This window comes from Nilaparvata lugens, chromosome 2, assembly GCF_014356525.2.
Source record: "Nilaparvata lugens isolate BPH chromosome 2, ASM1435652v1, whole genome shotgun sequence".
NCBI classification, from domain to species: Eukaryota; Metazoa; Arthropoda; class Insecta; order Hemiptera; family Delphacidae; genus Nilaparvata; species Nilaparvata lugens.
The window spans coordinates 73397406-73420669 of record NC_052505.1 but is presented as its reverse complement, the minus strand read 5'-3'; the positions used below and the strand labels follow the sequence as shown (position 1 = coordinate 73420669).

The window sequence follows — 23264 nt, the reverse complement described above, 5'->3', positions numbered from 1 at the left end:
CAGGTGGGTTTCACTCATTTCCATTGCTCTGATTTTCACTGGACACAAGACACTTGAATCAGCACTAGACCAGTTCAAATGGCTTCTTCCTTTTCAGCCTCCTCACCAATCCTTCATTTTCCAGCAGCTGGATTGCTTCGATTTTGTTGTGTTGGTGGAGTCCGAGCCTCGTGTTTCTCTGCATGCCTCTGGATTTGGCTGCATACCAGTTCAACTTGCAGGTCTCTGTGGAGGTCGCTGTTTCTGACGTACCAAGGAGCATCAGCAATTTCTCAGCACCTTGTTTTGGAAGCGTTGTATGACTTTGATATTATTGTCTTTAATAAGAAGATTGAAGTGGAAATGGGCAGGACATATTTTAAGACTACAAGATGGAAGATGGACTAAGAAGATCACTGAATGGGAGCCAACATGGAGAAAGAGGAAAGTCGCCAGGCCAAGGGTGGAAGGATGACATCGTCAGAGTGGCTGGAGCGAATTGGATGGTAGCTGCCAGAGAAAGTCAGAGGTGGCTCAACTCGGGGGAGGCCTATGCTCGGTGACGGGCTCACATTCCAAGACATGGATAAAAATCTTAAGAAAAAGGCTGAAAAATTTTATTATCACATATTCTGTTTAAGTTGTGAATCGTAATAATTCTATATGTGAATAAAAATAGAAATCTGAATACTCTTTTTAAAATTATTTGTTGATAACATGTTTCAGTTATATGATGCCATTATACATATAATGGCTAATATGAATCCATTATATAAATGGCATCATACAGCTGAAACATGTTGTGACAAAATAATTTTAAAAAGGGTACTTAGATTTATATTTTTCTTTATATTCAAAAGCAGCCCTAAAGAAAAAATATAATTTTATATGTTTTTGAAGCATTGTTTATTTTGGGAAAATAAATGCTCTGTCATTTTGGTCAAAGTCAAGACATTGCGAGCAGAAAACATAAAATTTTCGAAACCTTTTGTTTCAAAAGATAGGGTGGTAAAAGCGAGAAACTTTCTCCGGAATAATTAGAATTATTCCAAAATAGATTGTCAAACGTAGTCGGAAGAATGTAGGCTATTTTGGCCTCTCAGGAGTTTAAAGTCAAGAAGAGCGGCTGAATGGTGTTCTACCATTATGCTATCAAGTAAAAGAAACTACAGGTTTAAAGCGCATAACACTGTTAGCTGGCTACTATTATTTGTATCATAGCCTGTCACGTGTTGCTTCAAACGCTCTAGGTGAATATGTGAGATTCAGATCAACAGTGTCCGGGTAATTAAGCAAATAGTGTTAGGATGTCAAGCATACAACAAAAACAGATGTGTGCTTTCCCCAGAGACTATCATTGTTTGTACTGTGATATGTTTTTTGCAACTTCAACGTTGCAAAACTTGGTTTGTATTTGTAATGAGATAAATTAATGTTTGTCTGTGTACAGATAGCCAGAAGCTACAATATATTCATATACTTATTATTCATATGTTTACTTTATCCACAATGATGAATCCATATATATATTTTGAAACTCATGCAACATGTCCTATTAAAAAATGTCTCAAAATTGTTAAATAAACTTCAGTACCTACAAACGCAGCTTGAGAAAACAGTTGCATTATTACAGATTGTTGTTTCAAGTTCTATTGTAGATGTTAGTTATACAGTAAGAGGTCTATCTTTCAAGTATATGCATAGGATACTTCTGTTATCTACCTACAATAATTTTAATTATATAGCCTACTTTTTATCTATGGTATAATTCTTCACTATTATGCGAATTTCATAAAATTCAGAGACTCTCCATAAAAAATATGCTACTGATAATTTCAGTTTCGTACCCAATCATTGGAGCAATTGACTAGACAGTCAAGGATCAACTACACAGTAGTTGTCAAAAGTGATGCTTTCACCTATTTTCAAAATATGAAGAACGCCGAAGATACTTTGTACAGGTAAATCCCTAATTATTCTTCTTATGGTGAGTATTTTTCACGGTACACATATAGCCTACCTATATTATGTTCATTCTATCAGTGAAATTTACTTTTGCAGTCACCAGTTCAAAACTTGGACCAACTTGCACGACAGTCGAGGATAAATTACACAGTCACTCTAAGCCAAGATGCGCACAAATACTTTCAGAACATGAAGAACGCTGAAGATACACTATACAGGTATGAATGCTCATGACCACATACCGTACATAAAGCCAATCAATACATGTATTACTGTATCACAAGCATACATCCTGATATATCAAAATTGCCATTAATTCTATTTACATTACGAGAGATCGTGCCTATTTACATCATCAAATCGCAACATGATCCCTCGCCAGTGAAACTTGATATTTCCACAATGTAACATCACGCAGTGTCTACATTTTCAATAGTGTATGTTGTAGAGTAGAGTTGTATAAGTAGAATCTATTTTTCTAGGTCTATGACTCACCAAAGCACTCATGTACTTTCAACTCCAAAAATTTATTTTCAAGAGAATTTCTTAATATGTTTGTATTTTTTATTAATTATTTACTCATAATTATTAAGAAACTTAAATCCAAATTAAATGCTGAATTTCACCCCGAAGACTTCTGCTACTGCAAATATTGACAACAGGGGTAAACAGCTAGATGGAAATTCGATGAGCGCTACTATTCAAAAATGATTTGTCAGCCCGGGAATCGAACCCAGTACCTCCTAATTGCCGGTCAGGAATGCTTACCCTTACATCAAACTGACAATCTCTGGATAGCATTATAGCATTCATTAGCATTCGAATAATTGCAATATCTCAGTAATTTCCATCTGTAGACTGGCTGGCCGCTATGGCTTCGTATAAAATGAGCGCTGCAATCCAGAGATTGTCAGTTTGATGTAAGGGTAAGCATTCCTGACCGGTAATTAGGAGGTACTGGGTTCGATTCCCCGGACTGACAAATCATTTTTGAATAGTAGCGTTCATCGAATTTCCATCTAGCAGTTTACCCTGTTGTCAATATTTGCAGTAGCAGAAGTCTTCGGGGTGGATTTCAGCATCTAATTTGGATTTTCGTTTCATAATAATTATAAATTCAAAAGCATTTGAATAATTGCAATATCTCAGTTATTTCCATCTGTTGACTGAATTATTTACTTGCTAATATCAGCTCACTATTTATAACTCATCCATAACTTATCTCATACATTAATAAATTGATACCAGGCTATATACATAGAGTATCAAAGTACAAGGGATCATCATGGCCTTCCCTTGATACAGTATTATAATCCAGTTTAAAAAATATGGCAGACAAATATTTCCAGGTATAAAGATATGGCAGTTCAGAATTCAGCGGTGAAACCAGAATGTAATAAACATTCATGATTGAATCCAAAAATTTCACTTAATGGTTCAGTGCATGTTGCACAAAAGCCTGTTAAATATTAATCGTGATTAATTCCATGAGAACCAATCATAGAAGCCTGTTTTCTCAAAAACGATTTCTCTGATTGGTTTTTGTGAAATTAATCACGATTAACCTTTCACCGGCTTTTGTGCAACCGGGCCTCGTTTTAAATGTTTATATTACCTGCTTTCAGGGAGGACTAAATGTAATCATAGTGTTATCAAGTGTTTTGACAAATGAATAAAAACAGCAATAATACAGAAATTGAACGCAATTATAGGGATTAAGTCCTGTAACGTGAAGAGGTAACACAATAATCTGGTAAGCTATTGATAGCGATAAAAAATATTCAAGAGAAAAAATTAATATTAATAAACTCATCTTAATAATATCCTCTTAATAATAGTAGCACACAGTGAAATTTATCCTGATCTAACATTAAATAATGTAGCCTCGTGATCTCTGCTTTCCACACAACATGAATTTCACAAAGCCAATAACATTGTTTCAATAAACATTATTTTATGAATAGGATTTTAGGATAAATAGATTTTTATTATAGGATTCAGTTTGATTTCCCATTTATAATTTTCTTAGATAACAGCATTTTCTGTTTTTGGAATAATTCTCTCGCAATGTGAGAACCCGTATCCCTAACAAGTTGAGCAGAATTTTACAAGACCAATAATATTGTTTCAATAAACATTTATGAATAGGATTCTAGGTTTAATAGGTTTTTATAATAGGAGTCCGGTTTTTATAAATGAAGTCCGGTAACGTGAAGAGGTAACACAATAATCTGGTGAAAAAATAATATTAATAAGCTCATTTTAATAATAACCACTGTAAAATATATAATAATAGCACACTGTAAAATATATCCTGATCCAACATCAAATTATATAGTCACGTGATCCCTGCTTTCCACACAAAATGAATTTCACAAAACCAATAATATTGTTTCAATAAACATTATTTTATGAATAGGATTTTAGGATAAATAGATTTTTATTATAGGATTCAGTTTGATCTCCCATTTATAATTTTCTTAGGTAACAGCATTTTATGCTTTTGGAATAATTCTCTCGCAATGTGAGAACCCGTATCCCTAACAAGTTGAGCAGAATTTCCTAGCATTAATTTGCGTTCTTACAATTCACAGAATGTGGAAAGAGATAACTCTTGACAGTTCAACAGTACAGACTCAGTACCGTGTGTGGGATTACCCAATCAAAGAGCAATACGGCCATATACTGCAGGCGATTGAGAGAACTGGTCCAGTTCCAAACTCCACAGTTGGCATACAAAAGGTAAAATCAAATTATATTAACAACGTTTCAAAATGTATAAGGCATATCTATGTATCTTTGTTGAATTCAATCTCTCTATTGATCAATTCTCATCTTCAATTTGTTCTTTACAAGGTTCTAGAGAGTGAGCAGGGTGAGTTTGCACTGATCCATGATTCATCGGAGTTGCGATATAGGATAACACAAAATTGCAATTTGACAGAAATTGGAGACATATTTGCCGAGCAGCCATTTGCAATTGCCGTGCAACAGGGCAGTCAACTCAATGAGGAAATAAGTAGAAGGTAGAACAATATGCATTTCAAACTATGAAAAAATCCATGAATTATGAATATTAATTATACCTATTACTTGATTTATATATTAGATAGATAGCGGCCAACTTATTTAAGAATTTTTAATGGAAGAACATAAATTAATACTGTACCTCAATTTATTAGTGTTAGTATTTCAACAGTATTCATTTAAATTCAAATATAATAAAAATTCCATCCCTATGCTAAAAGTTAATATCTAAAAATTATTCAAGTGTATTTTATTCTGTATTGACTATATAATTGGTTGACATCTAAGCATCTGCAATAATATTCAACTGAAAATTCTATTTAGGTACCTACAGTACTTGAACTAATTTCTTTTAATTTTGGGTCAGAAACGTCTGGTATTGAGTATTTGTATTCCAAATTGGATGCAGATTTCCTGATTTTAATCAAAGTAAAATTAAAAATGAATTATCATTCTATTTTTATCAAACAAAAAATTGTGTTACCCTTTTTCTTGTTGGGAACCTAGAAGTTCAATTGATTTATACAAAAAAAACAGGCTTCATAATATCCCAGCTCAAATCTGTTCTCTTATTATTATAATAATAATAATAAAATAATAATAATAATAATAATAATGGACCATTACTTTAAATTTAATGCTAAATTTGTTTTCACTCAAACAATAATATTTGAGTAATTCAGTTATTAGATTGATATTCATGATAACTTCATACTTCATTAATAATACCGTATCACTAACAGTAAAATGTAAGTTCTATTCTAGAACTGTATAGGATACATCTGAAATTGAATTAAAAGTTGTAGGCGTTTTAGGCTACTTCTATATTTTTTCAAATAATTTTAAAATATTAGTAACCAAAGTAGACTATTTATTTATTAGCGAAATGCTAACAACATTTTTCTGTAATACTGTATCATTTATTGAATCTCACGTTTTCCTCATAATCGGGAGTCTTTCTGAGAGAATATTTGAACATTTACAGAACTCATTATTTTGCAGGATTTTGGATCTTCAGAAGGATCGATACTTTGAGTCTCTGAGTGCAAAATATTGGAACTCTTCAAATAGAGGAGCATGTCATAATATTGATGACAATGAAGGAATAACATTGGAGAGTTTGGGTTTGTTGATAATCATTTGTCAGTTCAGGTTTCAAAATACACTTTTTTACCATTTATAAATTTAAATTATAAAATATTGATATTTTTAGTTACATATTTTATCATAAAGCTTATCTAGTTGGATATGATAACTCTCCTTTTCACAGTATCTTGTTCTACAAAAATATTGTTTTTGATTAATAATTCTTTATTCGTTTATATTCTTTATTCATTTATATAATAATTTCATTATCAAAATGATAGGGAGAGGAAAATTAAGGTAACCTTGTGCTATTCCTCTCCCAAATTTAGATAACACATAGTCCGAAATAGTTAAATCTAGTAGATCTTCAATTCACAAAATTTTCAGTCATCAAGTATTTTCACAAAGTAGATTTTCAAATTTAGATGCTTCAAAACTGAAGATAGAAGAAATATTTCAGGGAAATATTCACATAATTATAATAAATATGACATTGCATGTTTTGATACTCCACTGTCTATTTTTATTATTCAAATACAGTACTCCACTATTTTATCATTCACATTCATTTTTTTTCTGTAGCCTATACTCTACGGTACTCTACCAAGTTGAGAACTCGTAATTTTAAACATGTTTTATTGAAAGTTGCTCACTACACGATTACTTAATATTGGACTGCCTATTATTTTATCATTTACATCAATATTTTTCTGTAGCCTATTCTACTCTACCAAATTGAGGCTTTGCATTCAACTAATTTTAAACATGTTTTATTAAAAGCTGCTTACTACAAAATGACTTTGACCGTATGTTTTCAGGTGGTGTGTTTATTGCTACCCTGTGTGGCCTAGCTCTAGCAATGGTAACACTCTGTGGAGAAGTCATATATCATCGGCGGAAGCAGGGCCAGGGACAAACAAATAGCTCCATCAACCCTGAAAATCTAAAAGGCATCCATTTTGGCATTTTGACAAAGAAGGAGTTTGGTACAACGGCTATTATGAGGGAGAAATCACAAATAATAAATCCATCAGTCACTTATATCTCAGTTTTTCCTCGTTCTCAGCTATATTAGACAATCACAACACCAGAATCAACTCTATGTAGGCCTGCTTGTGATTCTAAATGTGTGATTTCATGTTAATAAAATTAATGTTCATTCCAGGAATAAAAATTTTGTGTTTTTCCTTATTTCACCCAATTTTAAGCTTTCAATAGAAAAAAAACTTCTAAAGTAAAGTGGAAGAAAATATAAATAAGATACCTACCTGGAGGAGAGGATATCTTAACTTTTTTAATCTTTTTTCAATTCTATTGAAGTTTATAAATTTATAAATAGGTACGGTAATGGTAGCTATAACAGCTTAGGAATAACAGTCTATTATAATTGAATTGTTAAAACCTTTCTTATAGGTACGGTCACTATGAATGCTGAGAATTCACTGAAATTCTCTGAGGCTTTCTATTTTTTCCATAAAGAACGATTTAATAAACATTTTTATAGCACAGATGTCAAGCCCACCTTGTGGAACTGCCTTCCTGTATTCCTGATTCTGAGTTGACAGCCCAGCCCGCTTGTATAAAAGAGACGTTTGGCATTGTCGTGTCATTGCCATTACACGCTCTGAATGGATGCTAAAGTATTACGGCATAAAATTATATTCAATTTGATGTATAAAAAATGTACCTACCTATATGCGAAAAAAAGTAAAATAGTACCCTTAAATCACCATTACCCCCTCAGCACAGGAGTTGGGGACTTTTTATAGGTTTACTTTCCTCTTACAAACCCCTGTATAGAGTTGCAGGGTGAAAAACTGTCTACTTTTTAAACCGTCGTTGAATGGACTTCAGTGGAATTTGATATAGTAAAGGCTACATTATCAAGCTACATATTTTATATCAAGGGACCATTCACAAAATTACCGAGCGTAAGCGTACTATTACGAGGTCTGGACGGCACTAAATATGGGTCTAGTATTGAGGCTGAATGTGGAAAATATGTAAGTTACTAAGGGTCCAGAAAACCAAAATGTATCTATAGTACCGTAATGAAAAAGTTGAATTCGTGGGAAATGTAGTAAATGTGGGAAATGTACTGTATGTAATTTAGGGGGTTTAGGTACTATTAAGGGGCTCTGCACACTTGAAAGCCTCTTACTATTAAAAGAGGTTTAACTCTTCTGATACAGCAAATTGTACGGCACCTACTATTAAGGGACTTGAAGCCAAAATAATGTACTTACTTTGTAATGCATATTGATCTATAGCCTATCGACTTTCCAAAGGACTGCAGAAAAATATACTATAACAGTGAAAGCCTACAATATCAAAGAGAATAGAAATACGGTACAAGTTTAAACCCTACATGCCATTCTCTTTTACTATATCGAGGTTCCACTGTAGGCTATCTGGGATTTTTCTGCTGGGAAAATAAATAATCAAAGTTTCTGGAGAATCAAAGATCTAGCTTAGACTGCATTTCTCATATTTTATTGGATTCAATTTCTTATATTTCATACCCCCCAGGCCACAGGCAGCTTTGCTTGCCGCTTCAATAGTTCGTATTGGCGCCCTTTTGCAAAAAGTGCAAAATATCGATATTTACACAATACCAGATATCGTAATTTAAATAGCATCGATAGACCTGCTATGCAAATCATATGTTATCGATATTATTATTATCGATTATAGATATAACGTATGGTTATATCGGAAATATCGATATAGAAGTATTGATACTGCTTATGTCATTATTTTAAAAATAACGATACTCGATAGTAATTTTCAGTTTTTGTTTTTCGTTGTTGAGTTGAAGAGAAGATCGTCTTCTGTGGGGAATTTTTTCTAAAAATTAAAAAATCTGTTCTATATTTGATAATTTGAGGCATGTCAGTTCTGGTATTATTTTCAAATCAAAACTTTCCACAACGAAATATTGAATTTCTCTTTATTTAAATGATAGATATGGCTTCAGCTGGTGGGTTCTTCAAGTCTAAAATTTAATGTCTACTTAACCTTGTAAATTTGTTTGTGTTTTGTGTGGGTCTCGCATGCTTTTAATCAGAACATCAAAAGTATTCTGTGTTGTCTACTTGCTTGATTAATTTGTTTTTAGAATTCTACAGTTTATTGAACAGATAAATAACTGACTGTAATAAAAGTGCCTGATTTGAAGATGAAAATAAATTCGTTTGGAAAATAGGGCCTAGTAGGCTAGTCGCAGTCAAAATTATTTTATTATTTTTTTTAATAGACCCAGATGTAACAATTACGGTATCTAGTATTCTGAATCTGGACATAAATTTACTCATTAACGTACTTAAACATGCCTAGTTCAATTTCAGTTATTTCTGATGTTGATTTAATTGGTAAGTGTAATTAAATTTATCAGTTCTCATTAATTACTGTACCTATTCATTTGAAGTATTTATTGTTTAAGTTAGTATTGAGCTAAAATTTAGGAAGATATTCATTTATTAATATAAAATTAGGAAGATATTCTTTAAAAACTTATTTTAAATAACATTAATAAAGCTGTTGCATTACCAACAAATCTGATTAACCCTTGATTAGGCCTACTGGCATGGGGGTCCGTTTGATCCCATTAATTTGTTTTCTTTAATAACATTTGAAAAAACATTTTCCTCAAACAAGTTTGATTAATCTCAAACTTTGGACTGTTTCGAATACCTAGTTATTATGATAAGAATGCTTTCATCATCCCTCATTATAATATCTTTAAGTAGATATTGCCTGATCCTGGCTCCATGTAGACTTGTTTCAAGACTTTGAAACAATATCCTATGTAGTCTTATAAAATTTTCAATTCCAGTAATAACTGAAGATGAATAAAATAATGCACAAAAATGAACAACATTTCTACTGGCGCGATGATGTAGCGGCTCCTCAGACACTTTCCTTGAGAAGTAAATACAAATATATCCGTTACAGACGAGAGTCAAGCTATAGAGGAATTGCACAAGTCTGTCTCGGGGAAAAAAACAACAAAATCAAATTCGTTCATTGTCATTACCTACAAAAAACATTTGTAGCCTATAGCTACGTCAAATACAATTATTTCAATTTGTAACATTCGCTTTAAAATACATACTAAATAGTATGGTAAAGAGACTATTGTTATTTTTTTCAGAGAGCAAAAGTGTAGCTGGCTCTGAAAGCGCAATCAGTCAGGATGGATGTGCACGATCTCGTATGGACATAGTGTGTGTCATTGATCTTCATGTGCAGCAGAATTTGGCCTCCAGAAAACGAGCTCTCGAAGAAGTGAAGCAAGCCTGCTCATTGGTTAATGCCAATTGTCACTATGTTCAGGTAAGCCCATTCACTATCCGATATTTTTCCAACTTGAGGTCTATACAGCGGGTCATTCACTATCCGATATGTTGTCCAACTTGAGGTCTATTAATTCAGTCGGAACGTGAATGGGGTTGTTGTGGGCGGGACGAATGCTGTCTGAAATCTGGTGAACTGTTCCTCTGACTTTTCCGACCAAGCAAGATCAGCCGCCTAGTCAGGTTAGATTTGGAACGTGAGTGGGGATGTTGGACTAACCAGCCGGAGCGTGAGTGGTGAAAGATCAAACGTGATGGATGAAATTAACGTGGTTTGAAAGATCAAATTGTCGGATTGTCAATGACCCACTCAATTATATTTTTCCATAAGGATGATGCAATTTTATTTTTATTTCTACAAAACGTTTTCTGAATATTCAGGTAATAGTAGTAGATGACCTTATAAATCCAAATAACACTGCACTGTTTTTTCTACGAGATAAGCAGGTACCAGATAAGCTAATATAAGGCTGTGGGCTTTTTCTCATAAAACAAACTTACAGAAATACTAATAGGCTGTATGATTTTGTTTAGAAGCATTTCTTTAATACTCCAATTCAATGTCAAATATTGCTTTTAATTGTTTAAAATGTTTTGGCTGAGAATATTATTGATCAACTTACGGTTTGTCTCATCATTTACATTTTGATTTATCAATTTTTGTAAAATCTGTACATCACCATAGAGTAAAGATATCGTTAATATCACATTATTTAGATTAATTGTGACAATAGTCTGTCTTTGATATCACTAAGAAGAATGTAGTTTGTATTTAATATTTTTCAGATACTATACAAATATTACAATGAGTTAGTAGCCTAGTGTATGAAAATAATTTATTTATTTCCAGTTTGAAAAATTGGATTTCGGAGAGTCAAATGTTCTCACGATGTTCTACAATGCGGATGTTGCCATCGTTGACCTGTCTTTACAACATCAGCAAAGCGCTCTCTTCTACCACTTGGGCGTTAGAGAGAGTTTTGGCATGAAAGAAAATTTACTACTGTACACAGATACTGATCTTGAAACTACTTTGCGATTAAAGGTTTGTTGATTTATTTATTCATTATTTTATCCATATAAGTCATTGGTTATTACAAAAAAAAATTGACAATCATCATACAGTTCAATACACAAAAATAATTACATATAACGTAATGCAAACAATGTGCATAATAGTTCAACATTTTAATTTTATTTCTGTAAGTAAGAGTAAAATGGACAAAAAGAAAGAGGAAAATACAAAGCCTTCAAACATATATATAGAGTCAACAATTCTAAAAAGAAAAAGCAGTTTTATTTTACTAGAGCTTGCCAATCATACGCACATTCATCAATTAGCCAGTCCTTGATCCTCTTTTTGAATAGGCATAGATGATATAGACTGCGCTTCCTTTAACTGGGTTGGCAACGAATTATAAACCTTCTTACTCATGTACTCTGTACTCATCTTGTTCGGTGATGCTCAGTTCCAATAACATTCCTCGACTTAGTGAAATGATTGTGAATGTGGGAGCCTGTAGTCCAACTGTCAAGTGACTTGTAAGCAAAGATAGTCAAGTGATAAATATAGAGAGCAGGAACTATCATGATTCTTGATAATTCGACAAGAAAATATAAGCGGCTTTCTAAACATGAGTCTGATAGTTCTTTTTTGAGCCTTGAAAACCATCAATGATCTCGGAGCACCCCAGAGAACATTATTAGTTCTAATATCTTATGCTTATAGACGAACCTTTGTAAACAAATAAATATTTTGTTAATATGAGCTAAAGACTAGAGTGAGTGTGGCTGAGTGGGCTTATCACTACAATAATGCTTTCTCATCAATTGAGCAGAAATTCTAAAATAAAAAACATAAAAACTACTGACTGAAAATCTCTGCGAACATTTAAATTCTCCGTTTCTGCAAAATTCATCGAATCATCCATTTGCGCTGGATCTAGAGGACCTCGCTTGGCGCATTAGCCTAACACGATTCTTATAATATTGTATTAATTCTAATAATAATAATAATATGCCTTCATCTGCAGAAATATACTAGTTTGATCTAGAAATACATAATAATAGTAGGCATTTAACGTGCAGAATGACAGCTGCGGGCCTTTGTAACTTGCACAAGCCAATAATGAAGAGAAAATTCAGGTACATTGTTTGATATAAATGTCTTTATACTAAATGTTGCAATAAAATTATTTTGTGTATTTGAGACTTTCTATGTTTGAAATTGCATTAACATTTGATGTTTTCAGCTATCTTGTGGAGGTTATACGTTCATTTCGTACAAACTGAATGAATGCGGCTCGTGCGTCACCACCAGTCCAACGACAGCTCGCATCCCAAGCAAAGACTCAGCATTGGACCATCAACACCAGTCCATAAGTGTAACAGTCATATTGAAAAAACTTCTACAAGTTGTCGAAGTTCAAGCCAAGTAAGAATATTTCAGCTCTATTCTGATCGTAGTTGCTTTTTAATGTATAGGTACAGTAGAGCCACTACCTCCGTAAACAAAGCCGTAGTGCATGCCAGATGGTAACGTCAGCACAGGTAGGACTCCTACACCAATAAAAACACTAGCTGATATAGATCAGCTGAAATCAACAAATTTCTATTGGTGTAGGAGCCCTACCTGTGGTGACGTCACCAAAATACACTATGGCTTTGTTTACGGAGGTAGTGGTAGAGCACCTATAATCGGATGTCGGTTTACAAGTCATATTACATACAACACATACTACTAAGTACTGTTCCAAACGCCACAATGCAAAGTTCTTATTGTGTCTATTCTTGAGAGTAGGGTAAAATCGAGTTGAAATGTAATATCAGCTATTCGGACACTGTCATGCATGAATTAGTACAGGTAATCGGTGCTCTACTGTAGTTGAAAAAGCAATATATCCGGTTAAATATAATATTGTTTTAACTAACATCTTCATCAACCTATGTTACGTTGACAAAAATTTAGAAATGTTTTCTTGTACCTTTCTATGGAAATCCTAGCCAATGAGAGTTCTCAGTTCATTTCCTAATGACAAATTTTAGAGGACTAATTCATTTACTAATCGATCCTCACTTTCAAATGGGGATTCACTCTTTGAATTTTCAAGAAACATATAAGTGCTTCAATGTAAATTTTAAGTCATTAATAATGATTTAATTACTTCTGAATAGGAATATATTCCTTGAATTTTCAAGAAACATTAGTATCTGCCGAGAGGAAACTTTTGATCAAAATTTATCTTTAAAATCCTCTTTGTTTTTGACAATGACCATTTGTCAACCATAACCACAAACTATTTGACAACTACTCAGCTATAAGCTATGTCTTATTTTTCCCCCTTCTTTTCATTTTATCTGCTGGTTTTCTAGTTTGTCTTATATTAGGATCTCCATTGCTCAAAAACAAGTTGTTTTTCATGTTATAATAATTATAGAAAAACTCACCTCTGTTATAATGACTTGGAAAATTATTAGCTAAACATTTCGATGATATTCTTTATTTGAAAGCATTCAATTATTTCAAACTGTTTTTCAGAGTACATATAAAAGAGAAATTCTTAACGGATCTCAGGAAAGCACAAGAGACGTACACAGATGAAGAATTGTCGAAGGTACTCCACAATTTGAGGAAGAGACTTGATGATCCCCATGTCCTATGCGGAGAAGTTGTTCTTAGTATGTTGATATCCTTCAGAGACATTCAGGTGAGTTGAATGTGTTTGTTGAGTAAAAGAAAAACTTGTAACTATTTTCATTTCTTCCCATATCGCTACCATACAAGGTTATACTCATTCATAATAGAATCTGATTGAATTCTTGTGTGGTCAGACTCCTTGATACTAATTATTTATTCATTCTTTCTTTATTCATTTATACAATAAGTACATTATCAAAATGATAGGGAGAGGAAAGATAGAAAAACCTTGTGCTATTCCTCTCCCAAATTTAGATAACACATAGTCCGAAATAGGTTGAGTCTTGTAGTTCTTCAATTCACAAAATTTTCAGTCCTCAAGTATTTTCACAAAGTAGAACAAAGTACAACATTTATAGAGTTTTGGTTTTGTTCGGTTTTTGGTCATGGAAAACTTGGAGATAGCAGGAAAGATTAGGCAATACTTCTCAATGGCAGTCATGTTCACCACCAAACCAAAGTGAGTAGAAGGAGCTGAACTATCTATTTAATCATTTGGTTTTAGATGTCGAAAGTATTTCATTTCAACTGATATGTAAATTATTCTTGTCTTGTGTTGAACCTTCAATCTTCTTTTTTCAGGATTATGATGCAATGGTACAATTGGTTGAAGATTTGAAAACCATACCGAACAAGAAGATTTATATTCAAACTCCATATATCACGTTTCTTTATCCTTTCGCATTAAACAGGTAAACATTATTATGCTTTATCGTCAAAGTATCTAAGATTCACGTCCAATTATTCGTTTTAATTGCATTGGAATAGTAAGATTATTTTGGAAATTGCATTTGAATAATTTTTTTAATTTTTCAATATATTGTGAATCAATGAAGATTAAGCTTTATTAGTTGAAATAAAATAATAATCTGAACAGTAGACATAGGTTGACCAAAATTATATTGAGACCTCGATTGAACCTCTTGAAGTTTTTTTTTTATCTATTTATATGTGAATACAATTAAAGATAATATGAATATGTTTGAGATAGAACAACAGGATCCAAAACTATACATCTCCCATATTTTATTGAAGAATAACATGTGCCAAAAATAGGTTTTGTTTCTACAGTTGAGAATTCGAGTCCAATTCTGTGTTCAAAAATATATGAGCTAGAGATTTTGAGTTTAGAAGAATTGAAACACCAAATTATAATAATTATTTTGCTACATTTCAGGCGAAACAAAGAAGGCGACAGAGAAAAAGCGTTGAAAGTTATCGAGCATGCTTTGGAAAAGAAAGAGAACCAAATACAAGATATGGTTTGTCTCTGCGGACGCATTTACAAAGATATATTCGTTGAGTCGCAATACGAGGACAAATCCAGTTTGAAGAATGCCATTCATTGGTATCGCAAAGGGTTCGAAGTGCAGCCTAATGAATATGCCGGTATAAATCTGGCTACTTTGCTAGTCATTGAAGGCAATGAATTCTCCAAATCCGAAGAGCTTCAACACATCGGTAAGTGAAATACCAAATAGAACATCAGGGCCCTGCTGCATGATAAAATAAATATATTAAACTAATAATATCAGGAGCCAGCTGGTTATTAGAATGGGAAAGTATTAAACTATTAGCTTGTATTTCAATATGCAATAGGTCCCTGATGGGGGTTTTTAGGATGATGCCCACTTGAGCTCTAAGCTTGTGCGTGAGTAATGAGACGGATGATGATAGATGAGAGGACCTGCAGCTGCAGGTGGGCTCCGAACTACCGAGGTGTTATATACTAAAATTGACTGTAATGTACGGTATTACAGACAATGTGTTTGGTTTTTATGTTCATACCCTGAAATACAATTATTTCTCGTCTCCTCGTTTATACTCACACCATTTCACTTTAAATTCTAACCTTACTTTATTACACATGTAGAATACTCAAGTCTCACGTCACTTCGCGACCAGCATGTCGAGTCGCCAAGAGACGTGCGACTTGAGTATCCGATAAAGGTTAGGCTAGAATTTTAAATAAAATATTGAACGAGAACACGTTGAAATTTGTTGAGGAAGTAGAAAAATGTATCATTTTGTAAAATGTAAAATTTGATTAGAATAAGTCTTCAATTACAGTATTTTAAATGAGTCAAGTTGAAAGGTCTGAAAAGCTGGTTCTCCCGACTAGAGTCGTACGTTTAGAATCGCGGTAGTTTGAGTAGTGCCTTAAACAACCTACTTAATCTATTCAAAATTAATATTAGAAATTCAGTTCAAACTAATGCTTGAATATCATTATTTCTTTAGTCACTTATTTATGTAAAACCAATTATTTTTCTCCACCGTTAGTCATATGTGTTATAGTCACACCGACTATAGCCTACACCGTACATCATTACTACTTCATTACTTTCAAAAATTTACTTTAGTTAAATGCACCACATATTTAAGCCCAAACCGGTTCCAATTATTAATAATAAATTATTCTTCAACAATCCAAATATTAAAATGCAACAGCCCATAGCTAGGTTATGTGTCACTTTCACATTATTTAATTACTGAAAATCCATATTTTCGTTTCATTGTTATAGAAATCACTAGTACCCTCTTTATAATGTTTTATGAAAACTCTAGTTTCATCACTCGAGCCATTTTTAAGTGTCAAGTGTTGTCACATAAAGAGGGCACTAGTGATTCGTATAATAATTAAACAATTCACTTATCATATTTTTGTATTTTATTTGTTTATGGGATTGTATTTGGCTTCTCTGTTTGTACAGCTATGGTATTGAACAATCTGATTGGCAAGAAGGGAAGTCTGTCATCGTTGCAAGACTACTGGGATGTGGCCACATTCTTCGAGATCAGCGTGCTGGCCGAGGACTACGGCAAAGCAATCCAGGCAGCTGAGTGCATGTTCAAGCTCAAACCGCCCAACTGGTAGGCCTACAACTCCAATTCTCATCTCTATAGTGATGACCACCTTATAATGGCAGTATTTGATTAGAATTGGTTTTGCTATCCTTGTTTATCATTCAACAAAGCAGATGGTGGGGGATGGTGCTAACCTTTTTTAGCTCTGCAACGTTGCCAGATCGTTCTCTATCAATTTAGAGATAGATGTAATTGATAAAATATTCAATTATGGAAATTGATCTGCAACCTTTATCAGCTCTGCAACGTTGCCAGATCGTTTTTAACAATGTATAAATATAATTAATTAACAAAATATTCAATCTCAATTATGGAAATTGATTATTTTCAATCATTGAAAATATATTTTCTTGACGAATTAAATATAATTTATTATTCAATGTTGTTCTCATCACGAACTTCTTACTATTAAATCACTTTTTTGTTATTGAATCGAACGACTTAGTCAAATTTCTTCAATAAATGGATTATTCACTTACTGTGACACAGACCGGCGGACTTGCCGAAAGATCTCGGTGTCACTGTTAGTGAATAATCTATTTATTGAAGAAATTTGACTGCTAGTCGTTCTATTCAATAACAAAAAGGGATAATTTACTATTTTAAACAAGAATGAACAGTTAATATTAAGTCAGATACACCGTTATCAGGTGTTTTCTGGCAGAGAATCAGAAATGCTGTTCTCCTATCTTTCATCTTTCTCCACTGTCATTATAACGTGGACCTCACTATAGTTGAAATCTAAATTAGACTTGAATCTATTTCATCATGTAAATCAGTTTTTTTTCTGCAGCAACTTGAAAAATTGAAGTTCTCCCGGAGTATTCGCTTTCTCTCATTAAATATTCCAGTTATTCAATTATAATCTACAAGATTTCATCGGAAAATACTATAGTATTTTAAACTTGAATAATTTTTCATCATTACATTGAAATGTAAGAGAGAACACAATTTCTCTCCCTTCCTCTTTTTATAGTTGATATCTTAATGTTATTAATTTTATTATTTCCCTGTTGTTGGTGGAGAGCCCCATCATATTTCTTACAACCAATATTTGGGGTACATTGATAAACAGCTCTTTCTCTTTACAGTTTTGAATTAAAACGTTGTACTTCTTAATTTTATAATTCACTTCTCATTGGCATATGTGGTGATTTTTTTTTATTACAGAAGAAATTCTAGTTTGGGTTAAATAATTACTCATTTGCGTGATTGCTTATCATTGTTACTTGATAGACTATTGAATAGCAATTTTTGGTAATATGTTTTCCCATGTATATTTTCAGGTTTCTAAAATCGACAATAGGTAACATAACACTAATAGATAAATTTCGAAAGAAAGCTGATGAATCGGAGTCTTCACCCGAGGAGCAGATTTTCGAATTCTGGATGGACTATTTCATTGAAGCTACAAAGACTGAAGTAACCGACAGTATACGATTCCCCGTAAGTTGAATTTCTGCTACATATCTCTAATTTGCTACTCTGTTTTTATCCAAAAATGCTTTTTTGATTGTCAATTCTGTGTTAGAAACACAAGTTAATATCATACCTTGTACTTGATTTGATATTTGGTAATTTAATACTATTTTGTATTGTAATACAATGCTCATATGTATTGCTCATGTATTATAATGCTCAACCGTTAATCTGGAATGCCTCATAATGTGCATGTGTAACATCATGTGAAACTAAGAAATATGAGTTACATTATTTTAATTGAATAGATTTTCTGTTTTCAGTTTTTTAACAATAGATAGTTTTAACAATGTGTACAATATCTACTTTTGCGCCAAATTTTTTGCAAATGATATTTAACTTGAGTGAATGGTATAATTGATTTTCTGTAACAAGAAGATGTTACAAACCAGAAACCATGTTTATATTATGTAGCCTTATAACTATTGTTGTTCTTTGTTGGATAAATGATTATTATTTTCTGCAACTAATTATTCAACATTAGCTTATGCACATTCTTAAATTGTGTAAAACGTAATTACTGTAATGAAAACACATGTAGAAATTCCTTTCTGTTAATTACTGAAATTTAAACACCAAACTGAATCAACTTATTCTAAAATCAATTTTCAACTCATTGAGAAGAAGAATTGTTTAGTTACTATTGATTTCGTTTTATGTATTCCTTATTCTGTTTTAATCAGGTTCGAAAGTATGTGTACAAGTTTTCCTGTTCTCTGTACACTACCGTCAACTCTGTGTGAAATGGTGTGCTTATATTGATCTAAAAAGCAAATTCTCCCTCACTCAATGATAATAGTGGAAAAATGTTCCACTATTTGTTGAACTCATGAAGTCCCATTTAGGACTGAAGGTGATTTTTATACAAGGTAGTAATTTGATGGATTGCAAATGATTTGACAATATATATATACTGTAGCTCCTATGGTGATTGGACAGCTCTTAGAAATCTTATTTGCTGTAAATTGAAAAGTAGATTTTCTTTCAAGCACGTGTAAGGTTTTTTGTGGCGTACTGTATTGTTTCTGAGTAGTTCCTTGCAGTTATCTTAATACAGGGTCCGTCACGGGAAACGGATGTTTTTCATGTTGATATTAAGCATCCGGTAGGAGTTGAAGAAGGAAGCCAAGGCCAGCACGTCATTCGTCTTTTGTTAATTGTTCAGTTGCCATCATGCCCCTGTGGAACGTAGAGCAATGCGTTTTCGTGCATGACAGTTCTGTGCGGAGTGGTGGATCAGTTACGCATGTTCAATACCTCTTTTGTACGTTCCTCGACATGGACATTCCGAGCCGAAACACCATAGGGATAATGCCCTTCGTAGTGGAGGTAGTTTTATAAAAAGGCAGCCACCGGGACCACGTCGCACAGTTCGAACTCCGGAGAATATGGAACATGTAGGACAGGTTATATTCCCAAATCACATTATCAATAGATTCGGTGATCTGCATTGGCCCCCTCGTTCGCCAGACCATTCGATAAGTGAATTTTTCTTGTTGGGATTTCTAAAGTATTGTGTGTATGAAAACAAGCCTCGTACTGTGACAAGCTATGGAGCAGAACGTCGCTCAGATCGATCGTCAACTATGGGAGAGAGTGGAAGCAAACTTCAGAGAGCATTTCTACTTGTGTCTGCGTGAAAATGGATACCATCTTAATGATATTTTTTTTTCGTATATAGGTTAGTCAAATTGCATGTTCTAAGAAATGTATTTATCTCAATGGATTATTTTCAAATTAAGTAGTGTTGTCCATTTGAAAAAAAAACATCCGTTTCCCATGAAGGACCCTGTATTATCAATCATTTTCTTCAAGTATACATTTTTGAAATGTATAAACTTTAGTTTGGGGCAGAAAGCATCCTCTTCTTATTTTTCTCGTCGTATTTTATGCACCTCTTTGTTTTTGTTCTGTTAAAGCAAAAATATTTCATTCATTCACTAGAATTTTTCAGTAGAGTTTGAAATGTAGTTGTGCATTGAACTAATTTGATTAAACTTTCAAATTGTAGATTCTAGTCCTGGAACCGAGTAAAATCTACATGCCTAGCTACGTCATTGTAAATCTTGGAGCCGAAGAGAAATCTATTCAAATTTGTAACTTATGCATGGACAACATGCGCGGAAAATGTCGACAAGTACACGATTGGCTATTCACTGCCAGCACTATTAAAAGTGTCAGGTAAGCTGAGCGGCACTATTTTCCATTAAAATACAGTGACAAATCATCAGAAAAAGACTTAATACTAAATAATCCAGTCACTATATACATTGATGCTTGCAATATATATTGTAGTTCTGATTTTTAATATATTATTTGGATACATGAGAGAAGTCTAGAATCATTTTCTTCATGCACAATTTCCATGTGGTAGATACAGGTGGCCCAAAAACCTCGTATTTGAGGCTCATTTTCCAGTTTTCAGCTAATTCCGCCAAATCCAGTAATCGGACAGAAAAATTTGCTCTTGCCTTTTTTTTAGTTTATAACATTCTGAATAAAATGAGATCATTCAGAACTGTCTTTCTCAAATGAGTATAGAGCTATGATTTTTCAAAAATGAGTAAATTTTTAAGAAAAAATCAACTTTGATGAATTTTCGTTTTTGATCAATAATATCTTCCGATTTTTACCATTTAGATGTATAGTTCAAAATCCCTCTGGGCGTAATTTTGTGCTCTACAATCTGATACCAGGTAGAGCGCTCTATCTCATATGTACATTTCCAGGTACACCAGACAACAATGCTCCTTGTATTGTGAAAAAACGCCTAATATTTAGCTTCAACCATCATCACCAACTAAATTATCCTGACATTTATATTTCGCTCGATATATGTTCATGAGACTATGTACTATGAGAACCACCCGTTAGATGCACTCTATTTCATTATTTCCTAGTGGAGAGGCGCGCATAAGGATGCATCAAGGATCAAAATTTCAAACACTTATAACTTTTGACACAATGCTCGGATCTCATCGTACTACACTTTTTCTTCTCGGCTCGTGCAGGCGGTTCACAATCATGCATCAATCGGTCAAAATTATAGAAAATCATAGAAAAATTCATAAAAAAAATCATAGAAAATTTATTGTTTAGTGTACTCAAGCCCATATTCCCATATACAAAAAATGACCCAAATTCTGGTAACGAACGTTGTCCAAAAATATGGCCATTTTTCACTTCGACAAGTTTAATTTTCAGCTCACAAATTAATATATATATACCAATAGTTTTTAATTTAGATAATGAAACAAATTGATAAATCAAACTTGAGTTACTGTTCTAAATGTATTTTGCTTTTTCTGAGCTAATAGTATTCAATGACTTGTAAAAAGCCTGTAATGTAATATTTTATGTAATCTCATTGAATTAAACTTGTTTCGATCTCATGGACTCACTCACTATGAATCCAGTCATGGATTCATTTTTTTACTTTTGTGTAATTCCATTTTGTAACATTTTAAAATGTTGTAAAATGAATACGGTAATCCTAGTAGAAATTGAACTCGTCATGATAAAACATTTCAACCAATAAAAACATTTCAGAAATTTTGATCCCTTTGGAAACATTTAATAAGATGCCATACTTGAACACTATTTTGTAATTCAATTCACGCTAAAAATACATAGATATTTATACCAAATTAATACATTACACAATACAATTATTATTCTTTTTGTTTCCAGCTTGTACAAAAGAGATGAACGATGTTTATTCTTGTATGTTCATCAGAACTCGGATGATTTTCAAATGTTCTTTCCATCGGTTCTATGGAGACAAATGTTCTACGATTTAGTTCTGGAACTGACTGCCGACCAAGAAGGCATAGTAACTGGACTGGATTCAGATCTCAGTAATGAGCAGATCAAAGTGAGTATGGTGTTAGGTTTATCTTATTATGATCACACATCTTATTGAATTCCATATGCAATAATATTTTATATTTTCCATCTACAAGGCTGGGTTTCTTTTCTTGACTGGAAGTTTGTTTAGTCATTTCAATGTCTAAATCACAGAACAGTAAATGTATATGTTGTAACCTTATCATTAAGAAATGAAAAGAATAAGAATTTAGTAAACTATAATTTCGTAAACTATTATTTGTGTTTTTCAAAAAATATTTTGCTTCAATTCCTTAAGAATGAAAATTCTTTTGATTTTTTATTGATCCTTTATCACAAATAACAATGTATTTCCAGGTCTTGCAAGACCCATTGCATACTAACACTACATTATAATGGAAACAAATGAACAATTAACATATTCAGAAGAGAAAATAAATATGTAGATGAGTGAATAACTTCTAGAAAATCAACCACTTCTGGCTCGCAAAATCGTTATGCCTCCAAAATCCTTACTATAATCCTTGTAATCCCTCCAGTAACACAATATAACTTGAGTATTTATGAGGAAGAAGAATTTACTCTCTTGTTTGTATTTTCAGTTTGAGTATGAACTCGATGACCAAGGAAAGCGAATTCTTCTGGGTAAAGGTACTTATGGTGTTGTATATCAGGCGAGAGATCTCAATACACAAGTCAGAATAGCAGTGAAGGAAATTCCTGAGAAGAATTTAGGGTAAGATGAATACATTTTTATGGTTTCTCTTAACAAGGATTATAATATTGTTTCAAAATATGAAGTTAATCTCGATTGGAATCTCTTTTCTCTATGGTATAACCTAAGATTAGCAATCTAAACATTGAAACCTAAAAGTAGCATTATTTGTTCAACCCCACTTTACTTATTATGTATAGAGTAGTATAATATTTCATTTTAGCTGAATTGCTTTCGAGCGCATTTG

General features: G+C 32.9%; 2 protein-coding genes across 5 annotated transcripts in view; both read left to right on the top strand.

Annotated features, from left to right (window-relative positions):
• LOC111046560 overlaps positions 1 to 7232 on the top strand; it is a 37345-nt gene extending 30113 nt beyond the window's left edge. The window contains exons 13-17 of the mRNA XM_039421707.1: positions 2041 to 2162; positions 4539 to 4686; positions 4801 to 4970; positions 5974 to 6095; positions 6876 to 7232. Of these exons, the coding sequence (XP_039277641.1) occupies positions 2041 to 2162; positions 4539 to 4686; positions 4801 to 4970; positions 5974 to 6095; positions 6876 to 7132 (819 nt within the window). The 3' untranslated portion in view covers positions 7133 to 7232. The remainder of the gene's footprint in view (positions 1 to 2040; positions 2163 to 4538; positions 4687 to 4800; positions 4971 to 5973; positions 6096 to 6875) is intronic.
• Positions 7233 to 8850: 1618 nt separating this feature from the next.
• Positions 8851 to 23264, top strand: part of LOC111046568 (mitogen-activated protein kinase kinase kinase 15) — a 37455-nt gene continuing 23041 nt past the window's right edge. For 2 of the 4 annotated variants that reach the window (XM_039421706.1, XM_039421704.1), the window contains exons 1-12: positions 9308 to 9428; positions 10211 to 10392; positions 11263 to 11457; positions 12665 to 12846; positions 13951 to 14119; positions 14692 to 14801; positions 15287 to 15570; positions 16824 to 16983; positions 18264 to 18423; positions 20468 to 20637; positions 22147 to 22330; positions 22905 to 23038. In XM_039421706.1, coding sequence (XP_039277640.1) covers positions 9386 to 9428; positions 10211 to 10392; positions 11263 to 11457; positions 12665 to 12846; positions 13951 to 14119; positions 14692 to 14801; positions 15287 to 15570; positions 16824 to 16983; positions 18264 to 18423; positions 20468 to 20637; positions 22147 to 22330; positions 22905 to 23038 — 1973 coding nt within the window. In that variant the 5' untranslated portion in view covers positions 9308 to 9385. Of the gene's footprint in view, positions 9038 to 9307; positions 9429 to 10210; positions 10393 to 11262; positions 11458 to 12664; positions 12847 to 13950; positions 14120 to 14691; positions 14802 to 15286; positions 15571 to 16823; positions 16984 to 18263; positions 18424 to 20467; positions 20638 to 22146; positions 22331 to 22904; positions 23039 to 23264 lie in introns of those variants that run through there. The other 2 variants (XR_005570549.1, XM_039421705.1) reach the window with 2 other exon arrangements.